This window comes from Anser anser (assembly GCF_964211835.1).
Source record: "Anser anser genome assembly, chromosome: 2".
Taxonomy (NCBI): Eukaryota; Metazoa; Chordata; class Aves; order Anseriformes; family Anatidae; genus Anser; species Anser anser.
Window position 1 is genome coordinate 80753780 of NC_139721.1, and position 26264 is coordinate 80780043.

The 26264-nt window shown below is 35.7% G+C and overlaps 1 protein-coding gene across 2 annotated transcripts in view; it reads right to left on the reverse strand.

Moving 5' to 3' along the window:
* Positions 1–26264, reverse strand: part of RELCH (RAB11 binding and LisH domain, coiled-coil and HEAT repeat containing) — a 75386-nt gene that overhangs the window by 10830 nt on the left and 38292 nt on the right. For both annotated transcript variants that reach the window (XM_083822390.1, XM_083822389.1), the window contains exons 11-22: positions 21824–21936; positions 16801–16891; positions 12560–12631; positions 11606–11746; positions 10747–10911; positions 9760–9907; positions 7424–7580; positions 6898–7021; positions 5736–5784; positions 5286–5365; positions 4301–4407; positions 3594–3693 (exon numbers count right to left, since the gene is read on the reverse strand). In XM_083822390.1, the coding sequence (XP_083678516.1) occupies positions 3594–3693; positions 4301–4407; positions 5286–5365; positions 5736–5784; positions 6898–7021; positions 7424–7580; positions 9760–9907; positions 10747–10911; positions 11606–11746; positions 12560–12631; positions 16801–16891; positions 21824–21936 (1347 nt within the window). The remainder of the gene's footprint in view (positions 1–3593; positions 3694–4300; positions 4408–5285; positions 5366–5735; positions 5785–6897; positions 7022–7423; positions 7581–9759; positions 9908–10746; positions 10912–11605; positions 11747–12559; positions 12632–16800; positions 16892–21823; positions 21937–26264) is intronic.

The following is a 26264-nucleotide window of genomic DNA, read 5'->3' on the forward strand; positions in this document are numbered from 1 at the left end:
GTATGTGACTGTCAAATGCAAAGTAAGATTTCTTTAGTTAGGCCAAATGCATGTGGTTTTCCAGCACTGAATGACACCTCTCAGACTTCTACCAAGGTGACAAACAGCATCTTCCCAGAGGCCACTAAGCTTTCCACAGTCATTATTTATTTTAGATTTAACAGCCTTCTAAGCAGTCTGTATGTGAAACAACCCAAGTTATACTTGCTGGTCTATACAGGTAGAAAATGAGTAATAATCCTTGATTTAACCATGAAATGTATTTCACCAAGTCTTTTTGAGTACTAAAAAATATGTCGCAATACATCCCAAATATTAAAAACTGAGATCACAGTGAAATTTATGTCATTATCCATAAATGTTTAAATTGTTTACACTTAGAAGTGCCTAAGTGATTTTTTTAACATTACTTATGTAGCAAATATATATGTATTTGTATATACTTGTGAAGTGTGTGTATGTGTAGCAGATGCCCTCTACATGTTTTCTACATACAAGATGGCCTAATTTTTAGAAAATGTCAGATTCTAAACTTTCCTCCTCAGCGAACAGTTCTGTTTTGCTCGTTTGTTTTCATCTGCATTAGTAAAAAAGGAAAAGCCTTGATATTTTCATCCTGCACGTTATATAAGAAAGTCTGCATGTATTTGCTGGTTTTAGGGGATAGGCATAATGGGTTTGGTGAGTAGTTTCTGAGAGAAATTTGAAGTACGTTCTCAATATTTAGCTATATTCTAATTACCCACATTCCAGCATGAACACAAAGTAAATTATCTGCTTTTTCTCCAGAAGTGTCAAAAGAGAACATGTAAGATCCACATGTGCCATGGGGAAAGCAGTACCTGGTAGTATATCATGCAGTGCTAAAATCAGGCAAAAAAATATTTACATTCTCTAATTAGAGAATTTTACCTTCTGCTATTTGATTGAGCATTCCGGTTTTACTGACTCTGAATTTAAAACATGAAGTCAATTATTAAAGACTGGAAGGAACCTGACTTTCCAGAAGCCTTCTACACAAAGGTGTGATTTTTGTTAAGCAATATTTGTGCATGTGCGTTCATGTGCGTACACATGCTGTGAACATATTGTGATTACAGATAATAACTGGAGAAGGAAGCACAGGGGAGAGAATTGTTAAACTGCGTAAGCATTATTGCTGCAAAACACCCGGGGTGGAAAGCTGCAACTTCCTATACTCATAATTTACATAGTACTAGGAGTGCACTAGCAAACTACTACATTTTAATACTTTTCATGATTAGTTAGAGTGGCAGCAACTTAAAAAGTGCTGCTGTATTCAGCTTTAGTGGTACTCTTCAAACTGATGTTAACGACATAGCTCACTGTTCAGCCATGGTGACCTTCCTCTCATACAGTTAAGCTATACAATGCTTACTGTTTTGAATTTTGAACAAATAGGTTCTTTACTTTTTTCTTTACTAATCTTAATTTTGAGAAAAATCTGGAGGGAATGTAGCGCTTTGTAATTAGCAAACATTTTAGAATGATCTCAGTTTCATGATTATATGACCTGCTGCACTTCTAATTATGGTAAAGCATGGCAAACAGCATCATTGTCTTACAGAAAACAAAACATGCTTCATAATTCAAGTGTCATTCTGGACTTATGTTCCTAACCTTGCACCTAAACAGACCAACAAAGTTTATAACTCAACTACACACTTGTTCAAACCAGCACAGTCAAATCTGTTTGCATCAACATTTAAATGGGAAACTACTGACAGAAAACATTAACACACAGGAGCAAAAGAAACAGCTGGATGGGCAAAGCCACATAGCAGCACGTAAGGCTACAGTGAGACAGACAACACAGATTCTTAAACCTCTTTTAATTCCTACAGAACAATGTGTGTTCATTACTTCAGACATACTACACCTTAGAAATTGTAGCACAAAGCTTCCTGTCCCCAAAGGCGAGCAGAGACACAGACCTCTGCGTCCTTCTTGGCCACAACAGACTATAAGGGTTTGGTAATGTGATTTCACAGGCATAAATGGCAGAGGTCTCTGTGCTGCTGCAGACCGCTGCACTGGTCAGAATATTTATAGTACACATATAGCTGTCCTGCTGGTGACGCGCTCTTCTGTCTTACTATCAAGTCATTATTATCTACCTTATCAGAGAATTGCTGGGCTTTGCCAGTGAACCACCTCTGAGATGTCAGAAATTCCTTGAATGAAGGAATCTTCAAAAGTAAAACCAACTATTACCATCTCTTTACAGAGCTGACTTACATTGCCATGTATAAATATGTATGCTGTGGCTACTAAGTGGCAACATTATTAAAATCTATCAGTCGAGAAAAGTGTCCGCAATCAAATTGCCTCTGCATTAGTAAAAACTGAAATATATTAGGAAACAAGCAGTCAAGCAGCATGCAGAACTACCTAAAAATAACCAATATGCAGTCAGAGTAGAAAAAACTGCAACTAAGACAACAGCCTGTATTAACTGAAGTCTTTCATGAATTGACCAAAAATTGCCATCTCCTTTTCACAGGGAAAAATGAACAAACATAAAGTTGGATATTTTCAAGTGAAGTCAAACAATAGGTCTTTTCATTGTTTAGTGCTTTATCTGCAATGACTTGCAAAATTGCAGTAGAGAAAACTAATGATTTTGGTTATACTAATTGCTCTTTTTTTTTGTGATTTGTGTTTGCAAATAGCTACAAGATGGCAGATTCAGCTAGAGGTCTACAGCAAAGCTATACAATGAATCGAACTTAACAGAATCCCAAACAAAAGGAAAAGGAATGAAAAGAATAAAAAAAAAGATATTCTCTTTGTTCAGCAAGTAGAATATGTTCCAGTGTTTCTGTATATGCCTTTTTTAATCAAAACTTGATAAAACAAAGGCATGATGTAGAAATAAAATCATACTTATTAACTAAAGGCAACAGTCTATGTTAACGTTTAAAAATCAGAATAAAAAGATGAAGTTGTCAATCTAGTAAATTAAGGAATTGTATATTTAGCCAATTATGTATTTTTTGTAAAAATTAGAATGCTACCATATTTGGCGCCAATGGAAACTAGTTTGAGCTACAATGCAGGTGGACTGTTTGTATACAGAAAAGGTATTGAAAACCATTAACTTGTGAATTAGGCTACTGATGACATGTTAAATAGCAAAAGCAAATGTTACAACTTGGAGATGGATGCTTGCTTATATTTACATACAGACCTAAGCAAACACATTTGACAATGTATTTAATTCTGGTTTGAACACAATTTTGCAATGAAATGCATTTTCATAATCAGAAAATGTTTTTCAGCATGCAATAATCAAAAAAAACCAAGTCAGTAGCAGATCAAAGAACACATACACGGTTACTACAGAAACATTTTGAAAGTGGCTAATGACAAATTGCTTAATGAAAGATGTGCTGTTGAATAAAGAACAGATACAGAAACAACTGTACAACTTCCTGCTCCATCACATAGTACACAGCTTATTGAAGCAATGTGTAATTTTTAGGCATGTATCAATTTTATCTGAATCACTACTTTTATATATACACTAAGGTTTCAAATAAGTGATCTAAAAAACTTTGGGTATCACTTACCTCAAACATTCTAGCAGCTGTGCATCGAACAAGAGCAGAAGTATGGACAACTCCATACCATAAGACAGTTAACAGCAACTCGTGATAAGCTGGGTTTGCACTACAAGGTAACAGTTGGGCAATCAAAAGAACAGGACAAAAAATATCCCCAAACCCTGCATAGGTTCTTTGCCTACAAAAAACTGTCTCAAGAATCTATTGCTCAACTAGTCTAAACCTCCAACTCTTATCCTTTATGAAGGATACATTTGCTCCATTCCTAAGAACACGCAACATTTGCTGTCTAGAAAACAGGTTGCATTTTCAAGTTCATTTAAAAAAACACCTTAAGAATATAATTTTCAGTATATTACAACACTGAACTGAATGCAAACACATACGTAGAACATACTGTAATAATATGGAAAATACTAAATGAATTCCTATTTTATCCTTAATAACATTTCTGTAGCTTGCTTTTTTTTTCCTATGTGTGTGAGCGGGTTTGGTGTTTCTTTTTTTAACTTTTTTGTTGTTGTTGTTTTATCACTACATTTTTAATTTTTGAGATAAAATGTTTACATTTTGTGAAACACCAAGGAAAAATGTAAGGATGCTCTTCATTCATCTGAAGCATCACTGTTGATAAAATTACAGCCAGATTGGGAGCTCTTAATAAAAGCTTCTAATGCATTCAGTTCCAGTCAAATCCAATGTATATTTTTTACCCCAGTTCCACAAAGGAAGCTTTCAGGCTATCAAGAGGAGCATGTGACAGTGAAAGCATGGTCATGACATCTTCCAAGAAGCCAACTAACAGCTTGCGGTCTTCTTCCTAAAGAAATACAACATTAAATGTAGTAGAACTGCTGTCGTTGTGATGACCTACAGCTACAAAAAAGACAAACTATAAGAGAGAGAGAGAAAATTAGATTTAGCATTTAATAATCTTATGAATTTCAAAAATGTCCTTTTAGAACAAGAACCTTTTAAAGTAAACACAAGACTGTATTTTTCTATTTCATCAACTAAGCACATGCTCCTGCACAAATTCCTCTAAGAGTTTTACTAAAGAAACTTAAAGCCAATTACTTGAGCACTTTCATGGCTCCTGACAGTTTGTGATTGCTTACAGCCCACTGTGAGAAATTTAAGTCCATCTGTGAGATGATGTAGGGTTTTGTAAGCCCCATTTTCTTGCAAGCCACGTATATGCCAGTCCATAGCTTCTGCTTACTGGAGGATTAGGGAGTATTATTTATGGAGTGTTTATTTTACTACTAGGTAACACTAAAATTTTATGACTCCAACTGTGCTCAAAACAGCAATTTACCTGCTTATTTATTTCAGAGACTGTTGCAAAATTATGGCTCGCAAGGGACACAGCTAAATAGCCAAGAACCCATTTACCGAACATCACAAATATTTTTGATAAAGGCACATCACAGTTGCCAATGTCTACGAGTTAGACACTAAGATTTAGTGAATTCAGGTTTTAACACTGGTGACTACTGCCTAAATGTAGCAGACCTACCTAGGAAACTTTAAAATGGACCTACAGCTGCCTACTTGTCTATTATCTTCAAAGCATGAGAGCATTAGAAGTTTTCAGAGAAAGTGGTGTGTTTTTTAATATATATTCTGTTTTTGTCTGGGAGAATAAATGCATAACATTATGTGAAATTTAACAAAGAAACAGAAAACCAAACCTACCTGAATATAGCACGTAAGGACCCCTGTTGCATAGATGGGAACTGTGGCTTTTGTTAGCACTCCGTTGCCTGCTGTGGAATCTAATGGAACATAGTGAAGAATTTAGTTTTCATATGTACATATATAAAGTAAAATATTTTTGCATTGTAAGAGTGTGTGCATATATATATTTTCATCTTTATATATACACATAAAGAATATATATACATATACACACATGCTAAAATAATGCTCGACTGGTATTTGGATTTGAGATTTTATTTGCAATTTACACACACAGTGTACAACTTCAGTGTTTCATTCAGATTAAGATGAGATTTTTCAACATTTCAGAAAGATGAAAGATTTGAGAACTGTGGTGTGAAAATGTTATTTGAACAGGAGAGTAACGATTTTTTTCCAGCTGCTGCTAAGATCAATTTTTATTCATTTGAATAAAACATTACTCACCTATGTTTTCCTCAGACAGTCTTAAGATTTCTTGGAATTGTGGTTTTACCTACATAAAGGATTATGAAACGCACATTAGAAAACCTGTTGGTAGCGTCAATTAACTTTCAAAAAATTAAGACAACAAATCCAGAAAAGGACATTTTGAAGACACAGAAAGAAAAAATAAAACCTTTAAAAAGCATAGCCTTTTGCCACAATTTGAAGTGTGACATAAAGAGAATAAAAATTTCTACTGAGTACCCACTCAGTAGCTACCTTTGAGGTAGCAGCATTTAGCACTCTTGCTGTTAAGAGCTGAAGTCTCTTATCACTTTGCTTAACTGGGCCTTAGGGTTTATGGTTCTACCTAGCTACATGTAAAAGAAATAAATAAAGGAATAATTTTTGTGTGTTTATTTCTTTGTTGTCCATGAAGTGCTCTCCTCCAAAATATAGCTGTGGTCAACAATACTGAAGCACTTTTATGTAAGCAAGAATTGCAGAAATAACTTACAGAGGGGACTTTTTGAAGACCAGAGTGATTTTAACTTTCCCTATGGAATCTGCATATTGTAGGTTCACACGGAATGCTAACCTTGTTTTTTAATTTTACCTTTAGATAATCTAGTATTTTAGCATTTCCCTTCAAAATATTTTAAATTAATATTCTGAATAAATATTCAGAAGTTATTGTATTGAGAAAAAAAATAACATATTTCCTTGATAAAAAACATTTAGATAAAACCTGTAGAAACTATTTTCAGCAGAGACTATGCATTTTAAATTACTGATCAAGTACAGGACGGAGTATTTATAAGTGCCACAAACAATGGACAGTATGCTGTTCTGAAGAAAGAAAATTGTGAAATCGCTAGAATTGGAATGACCTCTCCCATTCTGTATGCCACTCACAAAACAAGTCTGAAGAACCCAGTAAAAAAACCCTTGCACGTTAGGCAAGACGAAAAGGTCATTCTGAAATGCTCATTGGCTAAAAAACATAAAACAAAAGGATGCAAAAGACGGTTTAAAAATATCAGGCTTAAAAGTACTTACAGAAAAGCATCAGTGGGGCATACAAATGTCACATAAAACATGGGTACTCAAACATACTGTAAATATGGATAGTATATATTATCAAGGTGCTTTTTTGGCAGAGCATTTCAAGGTACTTTCTTACCTTAGTGTTTGTAAAAATTTTCCCAAATGTCCTACAAAGTCTCCAGAAAAATCTAGAGAACTCATGGACACATGCAGTTGATGCTACATTGATCTTGCCAACTATTTCTATAAGCTGTGGTAGCCTAAAAATCAGAAAAAAAAGAATATTAGACACCACTTTGATCTTTTGCTTCTCTCCAGTTATATTTGTATAGATTTACTGTTTATGCTAATAAATACACATATTAAGTGCTACTGGTTCTAATAAAATTATCTACACGTTCTGTACAATTCCTAACCATTGAAGAAAGCAAGGGTTTAAATGTCAGAAAAGTGCATTCTGTCAGGTAGCTGAATTTTCTGATTAAAATCAAAGATAATCCAGAATGCAATAAAAAAAATCTATCCTTTTCTCTTTAAAAATTAATAATTCTTAAACACAATCATACTTGAAACCTTTATGTTTTGTACCGCTAAACAAAACCATGCTGAAGGACTATCAGTTTTGACCATTTTTAGGAATCGTAAGGTGGAAATGAACTCACAGTTGATTTACTACCCATAGCAGAGTCTCCCAGCCAGTGGTACCCTCGTGTTCTAGCTGGTAGTCGTAAAGTTGCAACAGCACCGCCAGTTGTTCACGGCTTCCAATGATGATGGCCACATCCTGAAGAGGTGATGCAGGTCGGGGAAATCTAGTGACTGTAACAGCAGAGAACAAGCAACCATGAACAAAATAAGATGAAAATACCTTGGCGGTCATCTCAATAAAGATAGACAAGGAAGTCTGAAACTCTTTAGTAACGTCTGTTTAAGTTTATCAAGTTACGTTTTAAAAATCAGTGAGTTAAATATAACTCTAAAGAGATTACACAACCCTCACTTAAGAAAAGAAAACGCAAAGATTGCGGGTGGTTCCAGAGACAACACTGCAGATTTATGGTAGAATGACTACAAGACAAGGTCTCTTGACTTCTTCTGCTAAGCTTAAATCATCAGACTGCTCCATCCTTTATACTTCAAGTAATTTTTGAGGAGATGGGGTAGTGGGTGGGCAGCATCAAGTATCTGAATCATCAAAAGAGAGGAATTTACAAAGAAAAAGCAAGACCTCCAAAAATTCTAAACCATTAAAATATGTGGGGCAGAAGGTCTGCTCCACCGACGTTTCTTCTATTTCTCTTAATTTATGCCAAGTATACTTAAAATTATTCAACAATGAAGTGAGAAGTACGTAACCTTTCCTACTGTGGAATTCAAGAAAACAAACTTGCCATTCCAGCAGTGCTACTGGATTAGTGAAAAGTACGTGAGATTTTTTCTTCCACTTATGTGGAGGAAGCAACTCTCTGACTATGTTGAAGCCTGAAATTTTTGAATTCTTTATTTAAGCACTAGCAACTCAGGGAAAATGTACTCATCTTCAAATGACTCAGGTCAGCTGGCAGAGCTTTACTGTGGCATGTCTAACATTTTTATGTTAATGCACACAACATACCACTTGCTCCTTTCCAAATTCCCTTTTAAATGTAAAGTTGTTACCCATTCTTTGAATCTTGACATATAGCACCATTAACAGCATGTAGCAGGTATTACCAGTAAAATCTTTAGAAAGTATTCACTATAGAAGAAAACATTCTATAGGCTGGGAGTGCTGATCTAAGTGCAACTTCACTAACAGGCCATTCAGTCTGCCAAGGTAATTACATAGACACATAAGAAATGGTGAAGCTCCTGAACTAGGCTGCATTTTTCCCTCTTGGTAAAATCTTTTATTTGTAAGAATTCACTGAATCTGATGACAGCTTTCTTGAACTATTATTGGCTATTTGTGGAAAACAGTTATTCGGAAACCTTTAAGAAGTCCAATTAAGGGTTGTTTTGCTTCCTCAAAAGTTTCTTTTGAAAAGTAGACAGAAATACTCTGAGATGAAATAAAGAAAACTATTTTTGGCAATAATCAAGTGGCTTAAGCATAGGAAAGACTGGAAAAAGGAAACATTGCTTAAGGATTTGCTAAGGGAAACCCAAATGCAAAAAAACATACAGAAGGCAAAACCTTATTTCCTTCCCTCCTTCCCCACCAATTCATGTTTTGTATTAGAACAATGAAGTATTTTACTGCAAGATTGTCACAGAATTACATAAAATGACGTCACTAGGCACAGAGAAGCCATTTTGCCTATAACGTACACTAAGGAACACTGCTAAGTAACTAAAGAAATTTTAGCCAAAAAAGAGATATAATTTAGTTCTCCTTTCTTCTACTGGCAATCATTTTGTACATATTCATGTCTTACAAATTTCTTCTGTATCAATAAACTGATGTTTGTAATTAGTTAAATAGCTGAGACGTTTTTTTTCCTAACACTGACTTATTTCATAGCAATAGAGTAGGAGTGGGGGGATGAGGGAAGGAAGCAGAAAGACTTTTTCCCAAAAAGGGAAAAAACAGAACAAAAAAAGTCATGACAAATCTATGTTGGAATCTAGCTTTTAAAAGAACAATAATTCACTCCATCAACTCAGTCACATTAAAGGAAGTTCATAACATGACAGAGGTTCCCTGAACTTCTTCCTCTGTTCTTGCTACATCTGAAAATACAACAAAAAACAGGTAGAGCAGAAAAAAGGTTTGGGGACAAGAACTTAGACTATCTTATAGACAGAATGAAAAAAAAAAAAAAACACACTAAAGTTTATGCATAAATTCTGCAGCTTATGTTTTTGTACTAACCCTAAGTATTTGAGAATTCCACGTAAATGTGGACTATGCACTATTTCTGACATTTCTTCTTTGCATTTAACACTGATTTGAGATTTGTCACTGAATTATACTTACGTTTCCCAAAATTCCACATATCAGAAATTAATCATTTACCTTCTATCTGTGGTACTTCTCCCTGAAGTTTAGCCTTGCTTGCGAAAGGCGCATTCTGTAGCACCAATGCAAACAACGAAGGAATCAGTGACTGTAAAGCAGACAGATACATGTGGAGCTTATGTTCATCCAAGCCATGTTCTCCTTCCTGAAACAGACAGGACATTTAAAGTTTTCAGGTTGAATGCACTTGTGATGAACTACTACATAGAAATGCTAATTATATAGTAATATATTCTGACCACAAGTGTACTTTGTGTCACCATCCAAACACCCTTCTTGCCCTTAGGGTACTTCTCAAAAGAATTAAGCAACATAGCCTTTGGCATTTAGTGGTTCACATCATGGAACATAACAATATTCTGAAAGAATATTTTTCAGCACATTTTGAAAAATAGGACTCTTTCGTCTCGAGGACCAATGCATCTAAAAATTGAATAAACTAGTTACTTTTAGATTACTCTTTAAGTCACTCTTAAAATGGGCAGCCTGGTTAAGAATGTTAAATTGTATGAGATATCCTATTTTCCAGAACTCTCCAGGTATCTACCCCAGCCAGCTGTGCAGACAAACAGACTCAAAACTGCAAACCACGTAATTAAACCATTCAATCATCCTTTTTCTGGTGTGCAATAAATACTGCGCTTTATTAAAAGCTACACTGTGTGACACTTAAAAACAATGTAAATACAGGACAAATGTATTCAGAAAAACATGCCATCTGGTCACAGACTCAAGTAAGCTTTTTCTGAAATGCACATTGATTCTTGGGCTCTAAAACAAAATGTTAAAGAAACATCTGTTTTGTTTGTTCTTTTTTGTTTGTTTTCTTCCCATTTTGAAGCACAAATAAATGTTAAAAGTTACAAAAAAAACCCTCCAGAAAATTGCTAACATAAGTAGCAATTACTTAAATTTTTAAAAAGTCAGTGTATGTAACAAAGATAAAAAGAAAACTCTCCAGTGCAGAAACAGCTGAACACATACCCTGAGCAGTTTTTCAATTTTATTAAGCAGTGTAGGTATAAGATGGAACTGTAAATTTCCCAGTTCTGTTGTCCAGGCAGCATACGCAGGTAAAAATACCTGATGTGTTGCACTAACTACGCGTTCTGAAGGGTCTCCTAAAGCCGAAAGCAGCAGTTCAAACCCCTGGCAAAAAAAAATTAAATTAAGAATATAATGACTTTTCCTACAATTTATCCTGAAGATAGATACACAAAACATGCACAGACTAGAAAAAAATCACCTATTGTAAAACTTTTACACTAATAAAAAGTAAACCAAAGTAGTATATTGAGGCCTTTCAACAGACATTCCCACTTCATCTGCAAAGGTAAACAACACGTAGTCCAACAACCTTGCTAGCATTTTTTTACCGTCAAGTTATCAGAAATAATACAAACACATTTGACCACCCCACCTTCAAAAACTCATGACAGGAAGAGAAATTCTTTGCTTTCAAGAACTTGAAGTATTATTAGCCAGCATTAATAACAACTACAAGTAGGCTTTGTTGTAGCATATGAATCTTTGTTAGCAAATGATGATTTCAAATTGGCTAATAGTATCAGGTGGGCAATGAAGTGTTATGTTCTTGAAAGTGATTTATGAATTATTAAAGAAGCTTCTGTATGAAGCTTACACCCAAGGTTCTAATGACACTTGTATGTATATGCTTTCTTTTCAGTCTCAGCGATACAATAAAAACCAGCATTCATATAAAACATGAACATTTAAAAGTATCAAGAACTGTTTAATAAAAATATTTAAAATTATGTGTTTCCTACTCAAGAAATAAATATAGAACACATTTCATAGACACAGAACCCAACTCAAACTGTACCTGTTGATATTTGTCTGGATCGTCAATATACCCCATAATGATGCCAAGGCTTTTGATCACAGCTTCTCGTACCAGATCTGCCTTATCTTCCATTAGCATTTGTTGCAGCATGGAAAGTACTAATGAACTACGAATTTCCTTCTGTTTGTAAAGAAGAAAAATTCTTGTTAAATCTGATGAAACAAGATATGCTGGTTCATATCAATTTCTATAAATAATTTGCCCTTCTATTAGTGCTCGCAAACAACAATCCCTTCCTCCAACTATGGATCCCCTTCTGAATACTATGCGTTCAGCTGCCAAGATAGCAGATGAATGAAAATAAAGTTTCAGTAGCCTCTTTAGAGAGCCTTTTGTCCTACTAAGCATAGAACTGGAGTCCTTTAACTCATATGGAAGCACGTACCAGAAATAACTGACAGCAAAATACTACTGTAGGCCTAGATTTGGAAGAGTACTTAAAACAGAATCTTTAATCACTTCATTGCTAAATTGGAGAAGCAGGTTTTTAATTTTCATTATTTTCATCTTTGTCTGAAGCTTCAAATTCTAGTTGGCCACTGACCTAATTTTGCTGCCTCTTTTGACTAGCAGCATTCTTCATGTCAAACATTACAGTGTCCAAAGAACTCTGTTACTGGGTATCATTTTTTCAGTGATGATTTACTTAATTGATCTTAACTACCTTTACTTCATGTTTTCTGAAACAAAGACGATTTTATCAGGCTACACTGGTTGTTAAGACATGTTATAGCTACACTGATCTGCTTTCCTCTATAATAATAGATATCCTCTTTATTGAGCCTCCTATGTGTGACAAAGTAGAAGATAACGTGACTGTCTACATGTGACATCCACCCTTGGCTATATTAGAAAAGGCAACATGTTTACATCAAGCAACAGATTTTATCGTTGGTTTCATGAAAAGTATTAAGAGTCATTATTAATACTTACTGGAAGGTAAGGTGCTAGAGCTCCGCAAGACTCTGCTACCAGTAGCCGTCTCTCTGGGTATTTGTGGTTGATCTGGTGAAGAGAAACAGAATGGCTATTTGCTTTGCAGAAACCAGTATTCAAAATGTGGTTAGAATGAACTGCAACACAGGGATATGTGTGCACCTCTTAGATAAACATTGGCTGTGCCTGTAGAAGTTGCATATGGGTATGAAGCTGCCTCAAATTCTTGCACTGATGCATAAAGGCAGGGCAGATATAGCCTTCTCTGTTGTCCTGTAAGTCAGAGCTTACTATAAGAGAAGCTGGGAACTATGTATGTAAACGCAGCAAAAATAAGGGTAGAAAGCAGTGCATGGGTTGCTGGACTCACAGAAAATATTCTCCATAGAATATGAGTAACTTGGGAGCTGGCAGATCCTGAAATATTTTGTCTTGTCCTCTAAGAACTACACAAGTGCCCTCTAGTGATCTGAGCCAACCATTGTAGCATAGCTGCCCAGGTCTTGCCAAGCAGTCAGGGTCAGAAGAGGACATAAATACTAAAAAAATTCTAAGCCTAAAAGTATTTGCATGGTTTTGAAGTTCTGTTCCCAAGTTCAGCATGAACATGTCACGTCTCTAAGATGCGACTGAACACAGTTCCTGTTCTCAAGAGCCTCTTACTCCTTTGCTGCCTACCTCCCCTTTCCAAAGGCCATTTGAAAATTCTGCCATAGAAATTTGATATCAACACTCCCGAAAGAAGTTTGCATTCCAGTGGAATCAGCTTTTATGATCAGTGAGAGAACAGCACTAATGGCTGAGCAATGAAAAACAGTATGTTTCAATACCCCTTGTGAATAAAAAATTTTAGGGCCAAACAATGGCAGGGAAAAGTGAATAGTTTCATCCTGTCAGGTAAAACAGGATATGCACCTGGTGCGACTATTTCTTTTTCTCTTGCTGTGCAGATGAACAGCTATCTTAACATGGAAAAGACCAAGGTAATGCCGCCATCTGAGTCTTGGCCTTTACTGGGCAGACTTGTCTTCAGCAACCCCAGATCCCTAAAAATCATGGGAAACTTTGGAGCCAGGAAGACTTACCCTTGGGAGAGAATGATCAGGTTAGGAAACATTTAAACAAATTGGACACATGTGAGTCTATGGACCTTGGTGGGATGCACCCTGAATGCTGAGAGAGCTGGCTGCTGTCATGGCAAGACCACTCTTGACAAACACTGAATGGCTGTTGCAATGGGGGAGGTTCCTGAGCACCGGAAGGAACCAAATGTGACCACTATCTTCAAGAAGGACAAGACAAGATCCAGGGAAATACAGATCAGTCTGCCTTACCTCACTGTCTGGAAAAGCATTGGAGCAATTAATCCCAGAAACCACAAGAACGTGATTGGGAATCATGTTCTTCAAGTCAACATGGATTTGGGTAGGAAAAACCGCACCTGATCAGCCCGATAGCCTTCTAAGATGAGATGACTGGCTCAGAGAACAAGGAGAAAGCAGGGGATTTTGTTTATCTTGACTTCAGGAAGGCTTTTGATACTGCCTCCCATAACATCTTCACATACAAGCTGACAAAGTCTGGGCTTGACAAGTGTGCAGTGAGGCGGACAGAAAACTGGCTGAACTAATTGCAGGCTCAAACAGTTGTGACCAGAAGCACAAAGTCCAGCAGAGGGGGGTCAATCCCCGGTGGAATGCCCCAGGGGGTGATTCCAAGGCCAATAATGGAGATGTGTAACAAAGTGTTGCACCCAGGCAGAAATAACTCCCATGCACAGGGCCAGGCTCAGGGCCAACAGGCTGGAAAGCTGCTCAGCAGAGAGTGACCTGGAGGGCCTGGTTGTGGATACCAAGCTGAGCCAGCAATGCACCCTCATAGCCAAGAAAGCATAGGGTATTCTGGGCAGCAGTAGGATGACCATGATGCGTAGGTAAGGAAAATGATGATTCTTCTCCTCTCCTCAGCACTGGTGATACCAAATCTGTGTACAGTTCTGCGTACAGTTCTGGGCTCCCCAGTGAGAGAGACATGGACATATTTTAGCAAGTCCAGCAGAAAGATAAGACGATGATTAAGAGATAGGAGTATCAGATATATGGGGGGAGACTGAGAGAGCTGGGTTTGTTTGGTCTTGAGAAGTGAAATCTCCGAAGATATATCATGCATATGAAGCAAACTTAACCATCAAGCATGAAAGAATTCCTTGAGTGTCTCTGATTTTTTTGTTTTGCATTCATACACCAACAGGGCACCTGTAATATTTTGCAAGCATGGAGATTTAGATTTCATAGATGGCAAACACTATGGGCATACATTAGACTGCTTTTAATACTTGAAACTAATGGTATCTTTGGCTTATGTGGCAGCTTTCTAAACACAAAGTCCCTAGTGGTAATAGACATATACTCCACTTCCTGAACCTTTGCCTACTCAAGGGAAATTGCAAATACTCGTTTCATCTGGTTTAGGTGGAGTGGCAAGGCAATATAAATATTGCCCCTGTTACTTCAGAGACATACCGACATACTGGAAAGGAAAAAAGAAAAAGACCCAAGTTTCTCTAACGCTTGTTGTTCAGGGAAGATTATTATTCCATGAAAATGTAAACATAACAGTAAATTGATTATCATTTCTTTTCCTTTGTCTTTAATTAGTAGTACTACATTTTTGGAAGCCAGTTAATTGGTCACTAGCTGTTAGGGAACTTTTAGCATCCACAGAGCCTTGATCTAAACTCAGATGAGCAAGCCAGAAAATTCTACGTGTAGAGCTGTGAACAGCAGGTAGAAATATTGCAAAGACTAGCTTGAGATCCAGAGTATGCAGATAAAAATGCTGAATGTTCTGAAAGCCCAGTCCTTTGCATCTGTAAGTACATTTTGGTTGAAGCTCAACTACATTAGCCCCTTCATGATTAAGGGATTAGTGGCATCCACTGAGAAAAGATAGAAAATCATACTGTATGTGTACTTTTGAGGTCTTTCTACAAAATCAGTTTTGTGACAATGAGATTCAGCTAGTATTTTGCTGGAGAAAATGCTGACCTGGGCTCAGTACTGCAAACAAAGCCTGGCAAACTGCATTAAATAAATGCATGATGTCATATGGCTTGGCAGCCTGATATGCTGCACTGTCACAGTTGGACTGGTTTGTCTTGTGCATCAGCAATTATTAGGAAACTGGAACGATGAAGATGGGCTCTTACTGAAGTGAGACTGGTTCCTTTAAACACTGTTTAACTTTCATGAGAAGCACTAAGAAAACAAAACAAGGTTTAAGTTTAACTGCTGTGAATCTTTCCTTTAATCAACAGATAAATTAGTCATACACATAAGCACAAATGCTACATCTAATATGTACTTGCACCGTCAAAAAGCGTTAAGGCAATTAAAGATTGGACTTTATTGTGAAACAGAGATGGCTGAGTTATGCATGTGGAGAAACAGGAGACAATTATCAGACCAGAAAGACGGGGCCATCAAAACAAGCATTACAACTCTTGTCATAGCTTAATTATTCACTGTCTTTTAGGTGATGAAATCCCTTTATTTTTTCTACCATAAAGAAGGAAAGATTTTCACCCGAACTCATCTTGTTCTGTTTCTTTGTCTCAGATGAAACAGAAAGAGCATTCAGTTTGGTTGTTCGGTTCTTTCTGTTAATTCAGACTATCTGTAGAAAAGGTCATTGTGATTCTAGAAGTCACACTGTAAGCTTCAGGCTGGTCTTGGAGGTATAAGCCATCTATACTTCTGACTACATTAATCTTTAATTTTCTGTTGAAGAAATGTGTATACTGCTCCGAGGTGCTCCAAGGACTTATTAATTACAATGTAAAAGTCAGCAAATTATATCTTTGAATGCAAATGGATTTCCAACAGCCTGGAAATGACTGTTTGAAATTTATAAACACACCTAGTTGGCAATAGGTTAGACAGCACTGCTGATGAATGTGTGCCTATCTGCATTTCTATATAACATGCAGGTACGTGATGTACAGATACCTAGAATCTCCAGATACACTTGATGAAATTTTCTGTTTCTGAATTCTTTTCCATGTTCCATAAAGGTATACATAATAATGACAAAGACCATCCAAATACATCTCTGAAAAATTCCTGGAACCGACATTTATTGAAAAAGAAAACTAAAACAACCCCCACGTCAACAAATAAAACCGAACATTTATGAAGTTGCAACTAATTTACTAATGTAAAGCACAAAATAACCATTACCTGTTCCCAACACTGTGGTAAAAGCTCAGCTTCTACACGCGTTGGTCCAACATGTCGGGCAAAGGCCACACAACCGGTCAGTATCATCTGTCTGAAAACATAAATTTAAAAAGCTTAATCTGTTTATAAAGAGAAGCTCTATAACATATGACATCCTAATTCTTTAAGTTAGGAAAAACGTGTATGGTCAGGCAACAGGTAATTATCTACAGTCAGAATCTTACTCCATACACACTGACTGACACTGACTGAAAGGCTAAATCTTAAACTGAAAGCCATTATATTGTTTTCTACTTAATATGCCTTTTCAAGAAACTAGTAGATCCAAAATGCAATGAGCCAGAGCCTGAAAATCGCTGACTGGGGAACCCCTGAGCACTCATTTCCTAATGTCTGAGATAGGAATCTCTGACTAAATCGCTGATACAAGTCTTAATTCTGAATACCATGACTCACCATGCAATAACAAGATCTAAGTTAATTAACACTACCTACTGCTTTTATTTAGAAGCATCTGTTGGTTTGAATGACCTTTGTTCAAAGTAATTTCATTCTTTCATGAAATGGTCTTGCAACATTCTAATATGCAAGTTACTGTCATCTCTCCCAAAATACTGGACTTTACTCTTGTCAGAAATCTTCAAAAGCCCATTACGGAAGGGACACAATCAATCAGTAGTATATATGATGACCTAATTTCTATTTATATTCTTGCTAAAAAAACCAACAACAACAAAACAAACAATTTAGGAGATTTAAAAATACTTATTCCTAAATAATTATTATTTACTATTAGGATCCAAAAAAACTTAAAGTAAAAATGTCCTTTTGACCAATCCATGCAAGCAGCTGGGTGAGTAACTTCAGGAACTATGTGAGGTCATAAATCCCTCATTTTTTCCACTATCTTACCTACATTTAAGACATTTGAAGAACCAGCTTCCTCACAAACAGCTATACACAAAATGAGGTTCTACTGTAGGTGTAGAAGTAAAATTTAACTTAAAAGTGGATATATAGGGAACGATTGAAGATAGATCACCCTGTTGCAAAATACATAGTAGGGAAGTTTGAAGGGAGGGGCGGATGTTTGTTTTTAAGTCCATTGAGGCAAAAATGAGATTAAACAATTGGCATTTGCAAAACTGTACTCAGCTGTCATTTATAATATTTTAACTTTTATTTGACGAGAGTTTATTTTGCTAGGAATTTTGAGTTTTAGTTATTTCTTCTGTTAACAGGACTGGAATGAAACCAACTTTGCATACAGTTTACCAATTTGATCTAGTTTTAGTGTTTACATCAACACTTAAGATAACCAGTTTCAAATGATAACACACAAACTTGAGATACTCATTTTATCACCTTTACAGTCAGATTAGAATACTACTGAATTTGTTCATTAATACTTTGCAGAAGGCAAGACAGAATTAATCTGATACCATTTCAGTGTAATTTCTGAACTCCTGAATATTTACTGCAGCTAACAGTATGCCCTTAAGGTTGAAAGGCAGAGATTCTGCTGATTATTTCTTAACCAGTAATACAACATACTCCTCCATCAAAAAGAGACGTGTTAACTTTCAGAATATTTTCAAGGAGAAATAGTCTACCTAAAAGATTTTTTCCCAGCATGCTTTAGGCCAAACAATACAAGCTTTTTTTTTAAAAAAATATTTTTTTAGTTTCTCTACCACGTACAGTGAACTAGACCTTTGATCAAGGTAGAAGGTTTGGGGGAAAAACAAAAACATGACGATTAGATAAGACTCGAGAAATCAAAAGCTGATATTGTGATACCAATATGGAGACAAAAGACCGTGGCAATTCCAAGTTCTACAACAAACAAGAGAAATTCAAATACCTGTCTGGTTCTTGACCTACATACTGCACCTAATCACAGAACTGGGCAACAGAGCATACTTTCACAATAAATAAATAGCAAATGGCAGGATACAGTAGTCATGTGAAATCTACTGCATCAGAAAAAGGGAAAGACAAACTATTTTATTTTTAACTAAACCTCAAAAAACCTTAATGAAATCTCAAAATTAAGTCAGACTTCCCTTTTGCCTTGGCAATAAAGTTGGGAAATTTCAGATATTGCAAAACTATTCAAAATGTTTGACATATTTTACTATAACCATCCTTCAAGTATGTGACAACAGCTGGTATTTCAGGGAAAGGAAAGGTTGAAAGGAACCCAATGACAAGTTATTGAAACCAAATACGTTAACACTGAACTATTCCAAAAGTTGCTGTCTAAACTAGATATGGGGCAAAATGTATTTCCACTTATTGTCACGATGCTCTCTTTTGTTAACAAGATGTTGAGAAGGCTTTCCACAAACAGCTCTCTTCAGCTTATTTATGTGCTTATGATCCCCTAGACAGGAACATAAAGCCAATAAGTACTACTCAGCTTCATCAGTACAAAAAACAAAGTGAAATCAAGAATCAGACTCAAGGAACATGGCAAGAGTTAGAGCAGAACACATAGCTTAACACTTCTTAGCTCTTCCTAGACGTTTTAGAAAGTGGCTGCATGTACTGGTTAGCAATTTAGTCTCACAATACACAGTTCAGAGTCTTTTGTTACACCTAAAGTTTACATTAAAAACTTGCTTACAAGAGCTTTCCATCATATGTCAACAAGTTACATGAATTCTGCACAAAGTGGCATCATATGACCCAAGAAAACTCATACTAGTCCCACTAAGTGTAATGTATTTTAATTTCTCTTCAGTAAGAGAGCTGTTTCTACATATATTACGCTTGGAGATTTTCTCAAGAGCTTACATTTCAATCTATGTTTTAACCTTGTCCTAAAAGACCTCAACAATAAACTACTTTCTTCATGGCTCCCTGGCTTCCAAAAATGACATAATTGTCCAAAAAGCAGTTTAAGTAAAGCTAACACGTATTTGCTTGCAGAAGAGAATTTGATACACATTTGGAAAAGCCAAATAGTGAATTAATGAGCAGAGCCTTGAGGATAAAAGTGGACTTGTTAAATATGACAAATGTACAAGACTACGGTGATATGTTACGTCTACAAGCACCAAAATGCCTTTCACAGGAGAAAGGACAACACAGGCTTTCTGACTAACTGTTAGCATACTTTACAAGGTCAAATATTTATAGTAAGCAGCAAGTTTATTTTAATGGGTTGTTCAGTATAAATATGATGCCATATTTCAGTCTCCTACATTTAACAAACTAAAAAAGTCAACTTATCTGCTACTTTAATGTATAATGTAGGCCTGTACAGCATAGCAGTAGGTGACTGAGTAACATAAGAGCTAATTAACATGATTGTCCTGGTGATTAAACCTGATTGTCTTTGCTCACTTGATAGCACGCAAGACTGCTAAAACATTATTTAAACTTACTTAGATAAAAATCAAGCATTAATAGTATACTTCCATAAATATATGATATAAAGAAATACTGACTGAAACAAGCTCTGAATAAGTATTTCCCAATTTTTATTCAGAATCTCTTTTCTTTGATGGAGGTTATTCTTCAGTAAGGTGCTGTGGCAACATTAAAATTGATTACAACTTACATGTGTGTAAATAAGTCATGCATACATGGCATGTACCCCTCTGCCCTCCAGGGAATATAGCAGAATACTCTTCCCAAATTTATGATGAAACCAAGTTATCATTTTTAGATATAAATTTCTATTTCAGAACAAAGAATGAACAACTTTAAGGAAAAAGCAAGTTGGATTTTCTTCCTTCTTAGCTGCTGGAAATGACATACCCAACAACAGCTAAACAAATGTATGAAAAATCAACTTGACAGGCCACCGGCCTTGTGACAAATCAACTACAAGGGACTAGAATTGAGATGCAGCTTCCTGCCCTCCTCAATCACAAAACAGTTTTAGCTTCACAATCTGCATGGGATATTGAAAACGTTTTAGAGAACTGTAGATTTTTCAGAAGCAATTTTCTGATGTACCAGAAGTAGAACAAGGACTGCTTCTTTATGTCATTTCAACCTGCATAGTGCCACTGTACTACAAGTTAACTTATTTATTCATACTTTTTGTGTCTGTTTGTTTTAGTCTCCAAGCCATCTCTTTCAATTACACATCATCACTATGTTTTAACATGGGAACAATTCAAAAAGACACCAGAACACTTGGGTTTCGGAGATTTTTCAAAAGAAACGTGTTTGACTTATTTCATTAAAGCCTATTTTGTCTGAAGACAGCATAGAGAAGCAACAGATACAGATGCTTTATAACAACTCTGAATAAAATAATGGAAGAACAACAGATCACCAAATACGAAAAACTTTCCATAATTAAAGAAAACATACCAGCTAGGATACAGCCTTTCAACCTTAAGGATAATCTAACCCAGACTGGTACAAAGTCAGACATTCTGACTACTAAGAAAGAACTACATTTATAAAGCAAAATAAAAACAATATTTTGTTTCAAAGGCTTAACTAAAATAAAACAAAGCTCTTAATACTTGTCAAAACTAAATAATTTGCTTCAGTCTTCTGAATTTTTATTACTAACATAGTAGTGAACCACAAACAAAAAGAGTACTACTTTCCTCCAATTGTTTTCCCATGCTAAATAAACACGGTATTTAGCTTACAAACATATGGGTAACTAGAACATGCTAAGACAGGAGTTTAAAAAAGCTGCTTTGATCCCTCTATCTACCACTACTAAGAAGTAGGATCCTAAACTAAGAAGTAGGATCCTAAAGTTTATTTTTACAGAAAATTCCAGTTCATTCTTAAGGAAGAGAGGAACTGAAATGTTACACTGCAGCTAACCAAGCACATTCTTGCATTTCAGTAACTAGAAAGTACAGGTTATAGAAATGGAAAGCCCCAAAGTCCACACAAATTTGTCAACATTATACCAACAAAATATCAGCTTCAGTGAAACTTGGTTAAAATCATCCAGTAATATCCAATTTCTATTAGTTCTGCTTCTCTGACAAAGAAAAAACGTTCCTTCTTGTCCTGCAACACACAAACACAAACACACCTTTGCTCATCATCTGGTCGTTTGATCAAATTGAACAGGATGTGTAGAAGCTGATCTCTCTCTTTGGGTTCAGGATGGAGGCAGGCCGTACACAGGATGAGTGGGATCAGTTCCTAAAAAGTTGCAGGTAGGGGAAAACCAAACAAAGTAAAAATGCTTTTGGCAAATTTTCATTAATGGAAAAAGAAACTAAGAAGATAAATCTAGTCACGTAACATCAAAAAAGTTACAGATGTTTCAGTCTTGACCTCTTATAAAAGTGACCTGAAAAAAGTGAAGGCTTACGAAAGTTAAAATTATCTTCCTGCTAGGAAAGATTAGGGGACAACCAGCACAGAAAATAAAAAGCTCAACACAAATTACAATTAACATATGCAGGTCACTTGTAACCAGAGTTACAGGACATATATGGTCTATATTTTTTCCACTACCTACTGAACTAAGAAACCTCCACAGACATCTATGGAACAATCTGTGGAGTTAGAGATAAAATGTCCAATGAAGCACGCACAAAATTTTCATGCACAAATTTGAACGAGCATCATGGAACATACACTGGTAAAGCTGACTGCAGACAAAATACGTTCTATTTTGTGTTGATTGAGAATGACATGGTTTATTAAAAGATTTTTTTCAATAAATAGGCAATATCTGAGTCTGAATTTTATCTTTAGAGCAATTCAATTTCCTTAATGAACAAACTACCAAGAAAATACCATATGAAACATTAACTAAGAGAAAATACAAGATTGTTCACAGCAGCAAAGATTTTCTTATCTATATGCCTTAAAACCTTAATGGTATTCATTCCCAGAAGAAACAAATGTTTGTAAAACACGGACTGGAAGTCCCTTTCCTTCACCCTGATAATAGGAGTCTTTACTCCAACCCAATTTGGAAACGACACAATTTCCAGTTGATTTTAATAATATATGGACAGAAATATCACAATGAGAGTTTGGGGAAGAAAAGCAACACAAACCAAGGCGTCTGCAGAGAAAACACAGGCTAGTAGCCAGGAGACTGCCTCTCCCACCTTGCCCACACTTGGGAGCCAATTTCAACAGAAAAGCTCTTTGCAAATTAATAAGAAGTGACAAACAAGCAGATGACACTGGCAAAACACTTTTCATATTACCAGGAAAGATTGTACAACGCCTAGAAAAAACTGTAGTTCTCTCTAACATCGTTGCAGAGAGGTGCCAAATTCTGCTTGCAGACATTCAAAGTGACCTATTCTTGATGTTCTTGAGAAGTAAGCTCAACTTTGATTATCCTGAATAGCCAGAGCTATGTTTATTATAAGCAAAGAACAATGCTCTGTTTTAGAGCATCACCTAAGCTAGTCTCCTCCTGAGAGTTCTTGTTTTCATTAAAAAAAATAATCTACTCAACATGCTTTTTTCCCCCCGAAGATGGCCAAGACAGGTCCTAGAATGTATTTCAATGTTCTGCGAGTCCCTTTAGCAATATTTAACCCATCAAAAGGTATGGATTAGGAAAATTATGAAACAGATGAGTGCATACAGAAATATCTCACCAACCACTTCAAAAATCTGGAAGTACAGAAAGAGAAATGAAAACTAGATTTGAGTAATTGGACACTTCTTTTTCTCAACATTTTAATATAAACCAATTTTGGATTTTGCTTTTCTATGATTTTAGCACAATGTAAAAAAATGTGAAAACCTGTATTAAAGAGAAATTTTACAAATGTTATTGCACGAAGAGCTAAACTTTCTTCATTTGAAACCTCCCTTCCCTCTAGAATTTGCACGTTGTATGTTATTCTTTGTATCTTTAACGTTCAGTTTTTGCTCCTATTTGAAGTTCTGAGAAGGGAGGGGACTTAACCTATTTATTTTTTTGTTTTGTACTTCACAGAAGCATTTTCTCTACTGTAAACACTGTTTTAACTCAAAAAGATTCTAAAAAAATTACAATAAAAATGCCACTCTAAATACCAATACTTATACATTAAGGTAAGATCTTTCAAAAAATAAATCCAATTGCATTTTGTATATACAGAACATAATTACTAACTTCACCATAATGATTATAGCTCATGGAAAAACCTTTTTACCAAAAAATAACTACATTACTATGCTGAGACATAACTTTCTGAAGGCTACTCTAAGTTCAAATCAACCTAATAGTCTTGCAAATATTCCTAAGGATTCTTATAAAGATTATTAACATATATGTATCTCCTGTGAAACGGGACACACATAGTTTTAAGGAGGTTTTGTTTCATCTGTTGAAATCATTACACTGACTCCACTTTCTTACTATGTTTGAGTACCTACTCAAAAATCTCAATTGCTCACTCAGAACTACTAGATTTCAAAACAGTGTCATGAGGATTTTTTTTAAAGCTTCCTTTCAAATTAAAGTAAGTTAATAAAGTTGCTTTTTTCCATCTGAGTCGTATGAAAGGAAAACACCTCTCAATATTCACCTAGACAACTGTTGATGAATTACCTAATACCACTGATATGGGGCAGATACAAGGCTAATTCTTTACCTTGCAGAAAGCTGGTTATTATAGCTGATGGAATTAGCTGTATTTTCTTGTCCATTGGTCATTCTTTCATGCATACTATGGGAGAAGAGAGTGTTCTCTGCATCGCTGCATCAGTGCTGCTACAGTTCCTTCTATTAAGGGGAGTGGAGAAAGAGTGAAAAGTCTTGAACAGTGTTGTGCGTGTTCCCTACAGACTTCATAGAAGGGAAGGTAAAACTGGAGATGAAAGGATCTTTCTCTAAAGAACAAAAACTGCTCTCATAGATGGACAGAACGGGTCAAGTGAGGTCTTCTGAAGATTTAAGAAGGGACAGATTCTTGTCTGAATATTCAAGATGATTAAGAACATAGCCGTACAACACTGACTTACAGGCAGGTTCGGGTTCATTCCTGTTTGCTGATAAAGGACATGCCTTAGACAAATCCCAGATTTTTCATTCTCAAAAAAGCCAGCAGAGGAATGCTGTAGAAAACTGCACATTTTCCAGTAACACAGAACAGAATTGGCATTTGGCTAATCAAGGAGAGGACTTCCAGTGCTAATTGAAACATTCTGCCTTCCTTGGGAAGGAATACCACTTGTGCTGACACTTAGACGTTAAGAACTTAAAATTTAAATGAAACTTCACTTCTCTATTTAATTTTGGATCCTTCCTAAACATCCTGTACATGCCTCACAGTCGCCTTTCCCTTTTGCCTCTGACTTCAGAAAACTGTGATTAGTTTCTACTGCTGCCAGTAAACGATACCGGAAGGAGTGACTCACATAGTTTTCTCATTCGAGGGCAAGCGGACTGCTATCATATTTTCAGCGCTTGTGATTTGATGAGTGAGTCCAGAAATAAATCACACTGTACTGGAGGTCTCACCTCTACTACTGAAAAGGTAAGTTTCTTTCTGGGGCAGTTTGTATTTGTGAAATGTCCAATTGTAGAAGGGAGAGGAAAAAAAAGTTAATTTGTTTTTACTGTGAAATGAGCCACACACAGGTAAACCATGGACAAGACCACAAAGCTGACCCAGCACACTGCACAGAAGAACTGAAACCACCCAGCTTTTTGTTTTGCTTCTGGGTAACTCTCGTTTTAGGTCTCCCCAAAGAAAAAAAATCACGTTTTTTCTACAGCATGAAATATACCATAGAACCTTTGCACAACTTCTCCCTAACTTATAACAACATATTCTGTGATCTTTGAACAGGATTCACTATTTGAGCTGACTGAAGTTCTCAATAACAACAACATTTACATAGGCATATGAAGCAGCTCTTCATTATGGTCAAAAGCAGGTGGCTTTTTAACAGGAACTGGTATTACCTCAACTAGAGGCAAAACAGTTCCTCCTACAGGTTTTTATATATATATATATATATATATATATATATTATATACATATTATAGCAAGCATTTGTCTATTTTGCTGACAACTTTCTTATAAGGTAGCATGTTATTTTCCTATCAGTGTTGTTGGCCATGTTACAAGATTTTTGTTTGATGTTCTGACAAGTCTTGTACAACTGAGTTTCTTTCACTATTCATGTCTTTTGGTCAAAGTGTTCATCAGTAAAATAATCATCTCAAAGAACAAATGAAATTAGTGTTAAGTGCCAAGATTGGTTACTTTAATAGCTTGGCATAGTCACCTTCTTTATTATTTAAAATATTAAAATTAACAACATGGCAAAGAGTTGTAAACATAACTAACCAGGATGACATTATGATAGATCTCATGAATGTGTTCCTTTTATTCTTCTCTGCTAGTCAATGTTTAAGTTGTGATCGAATATTATATTATTATAACATTTTATATGATGTTAAATTATTATATTACATAACATTACAATATTATGTAATCTTTTTTCTGTGATGTAAAGCCTCTGAATATTAGTAAAGCTAACAAAATCTTGATCGAAGCAAC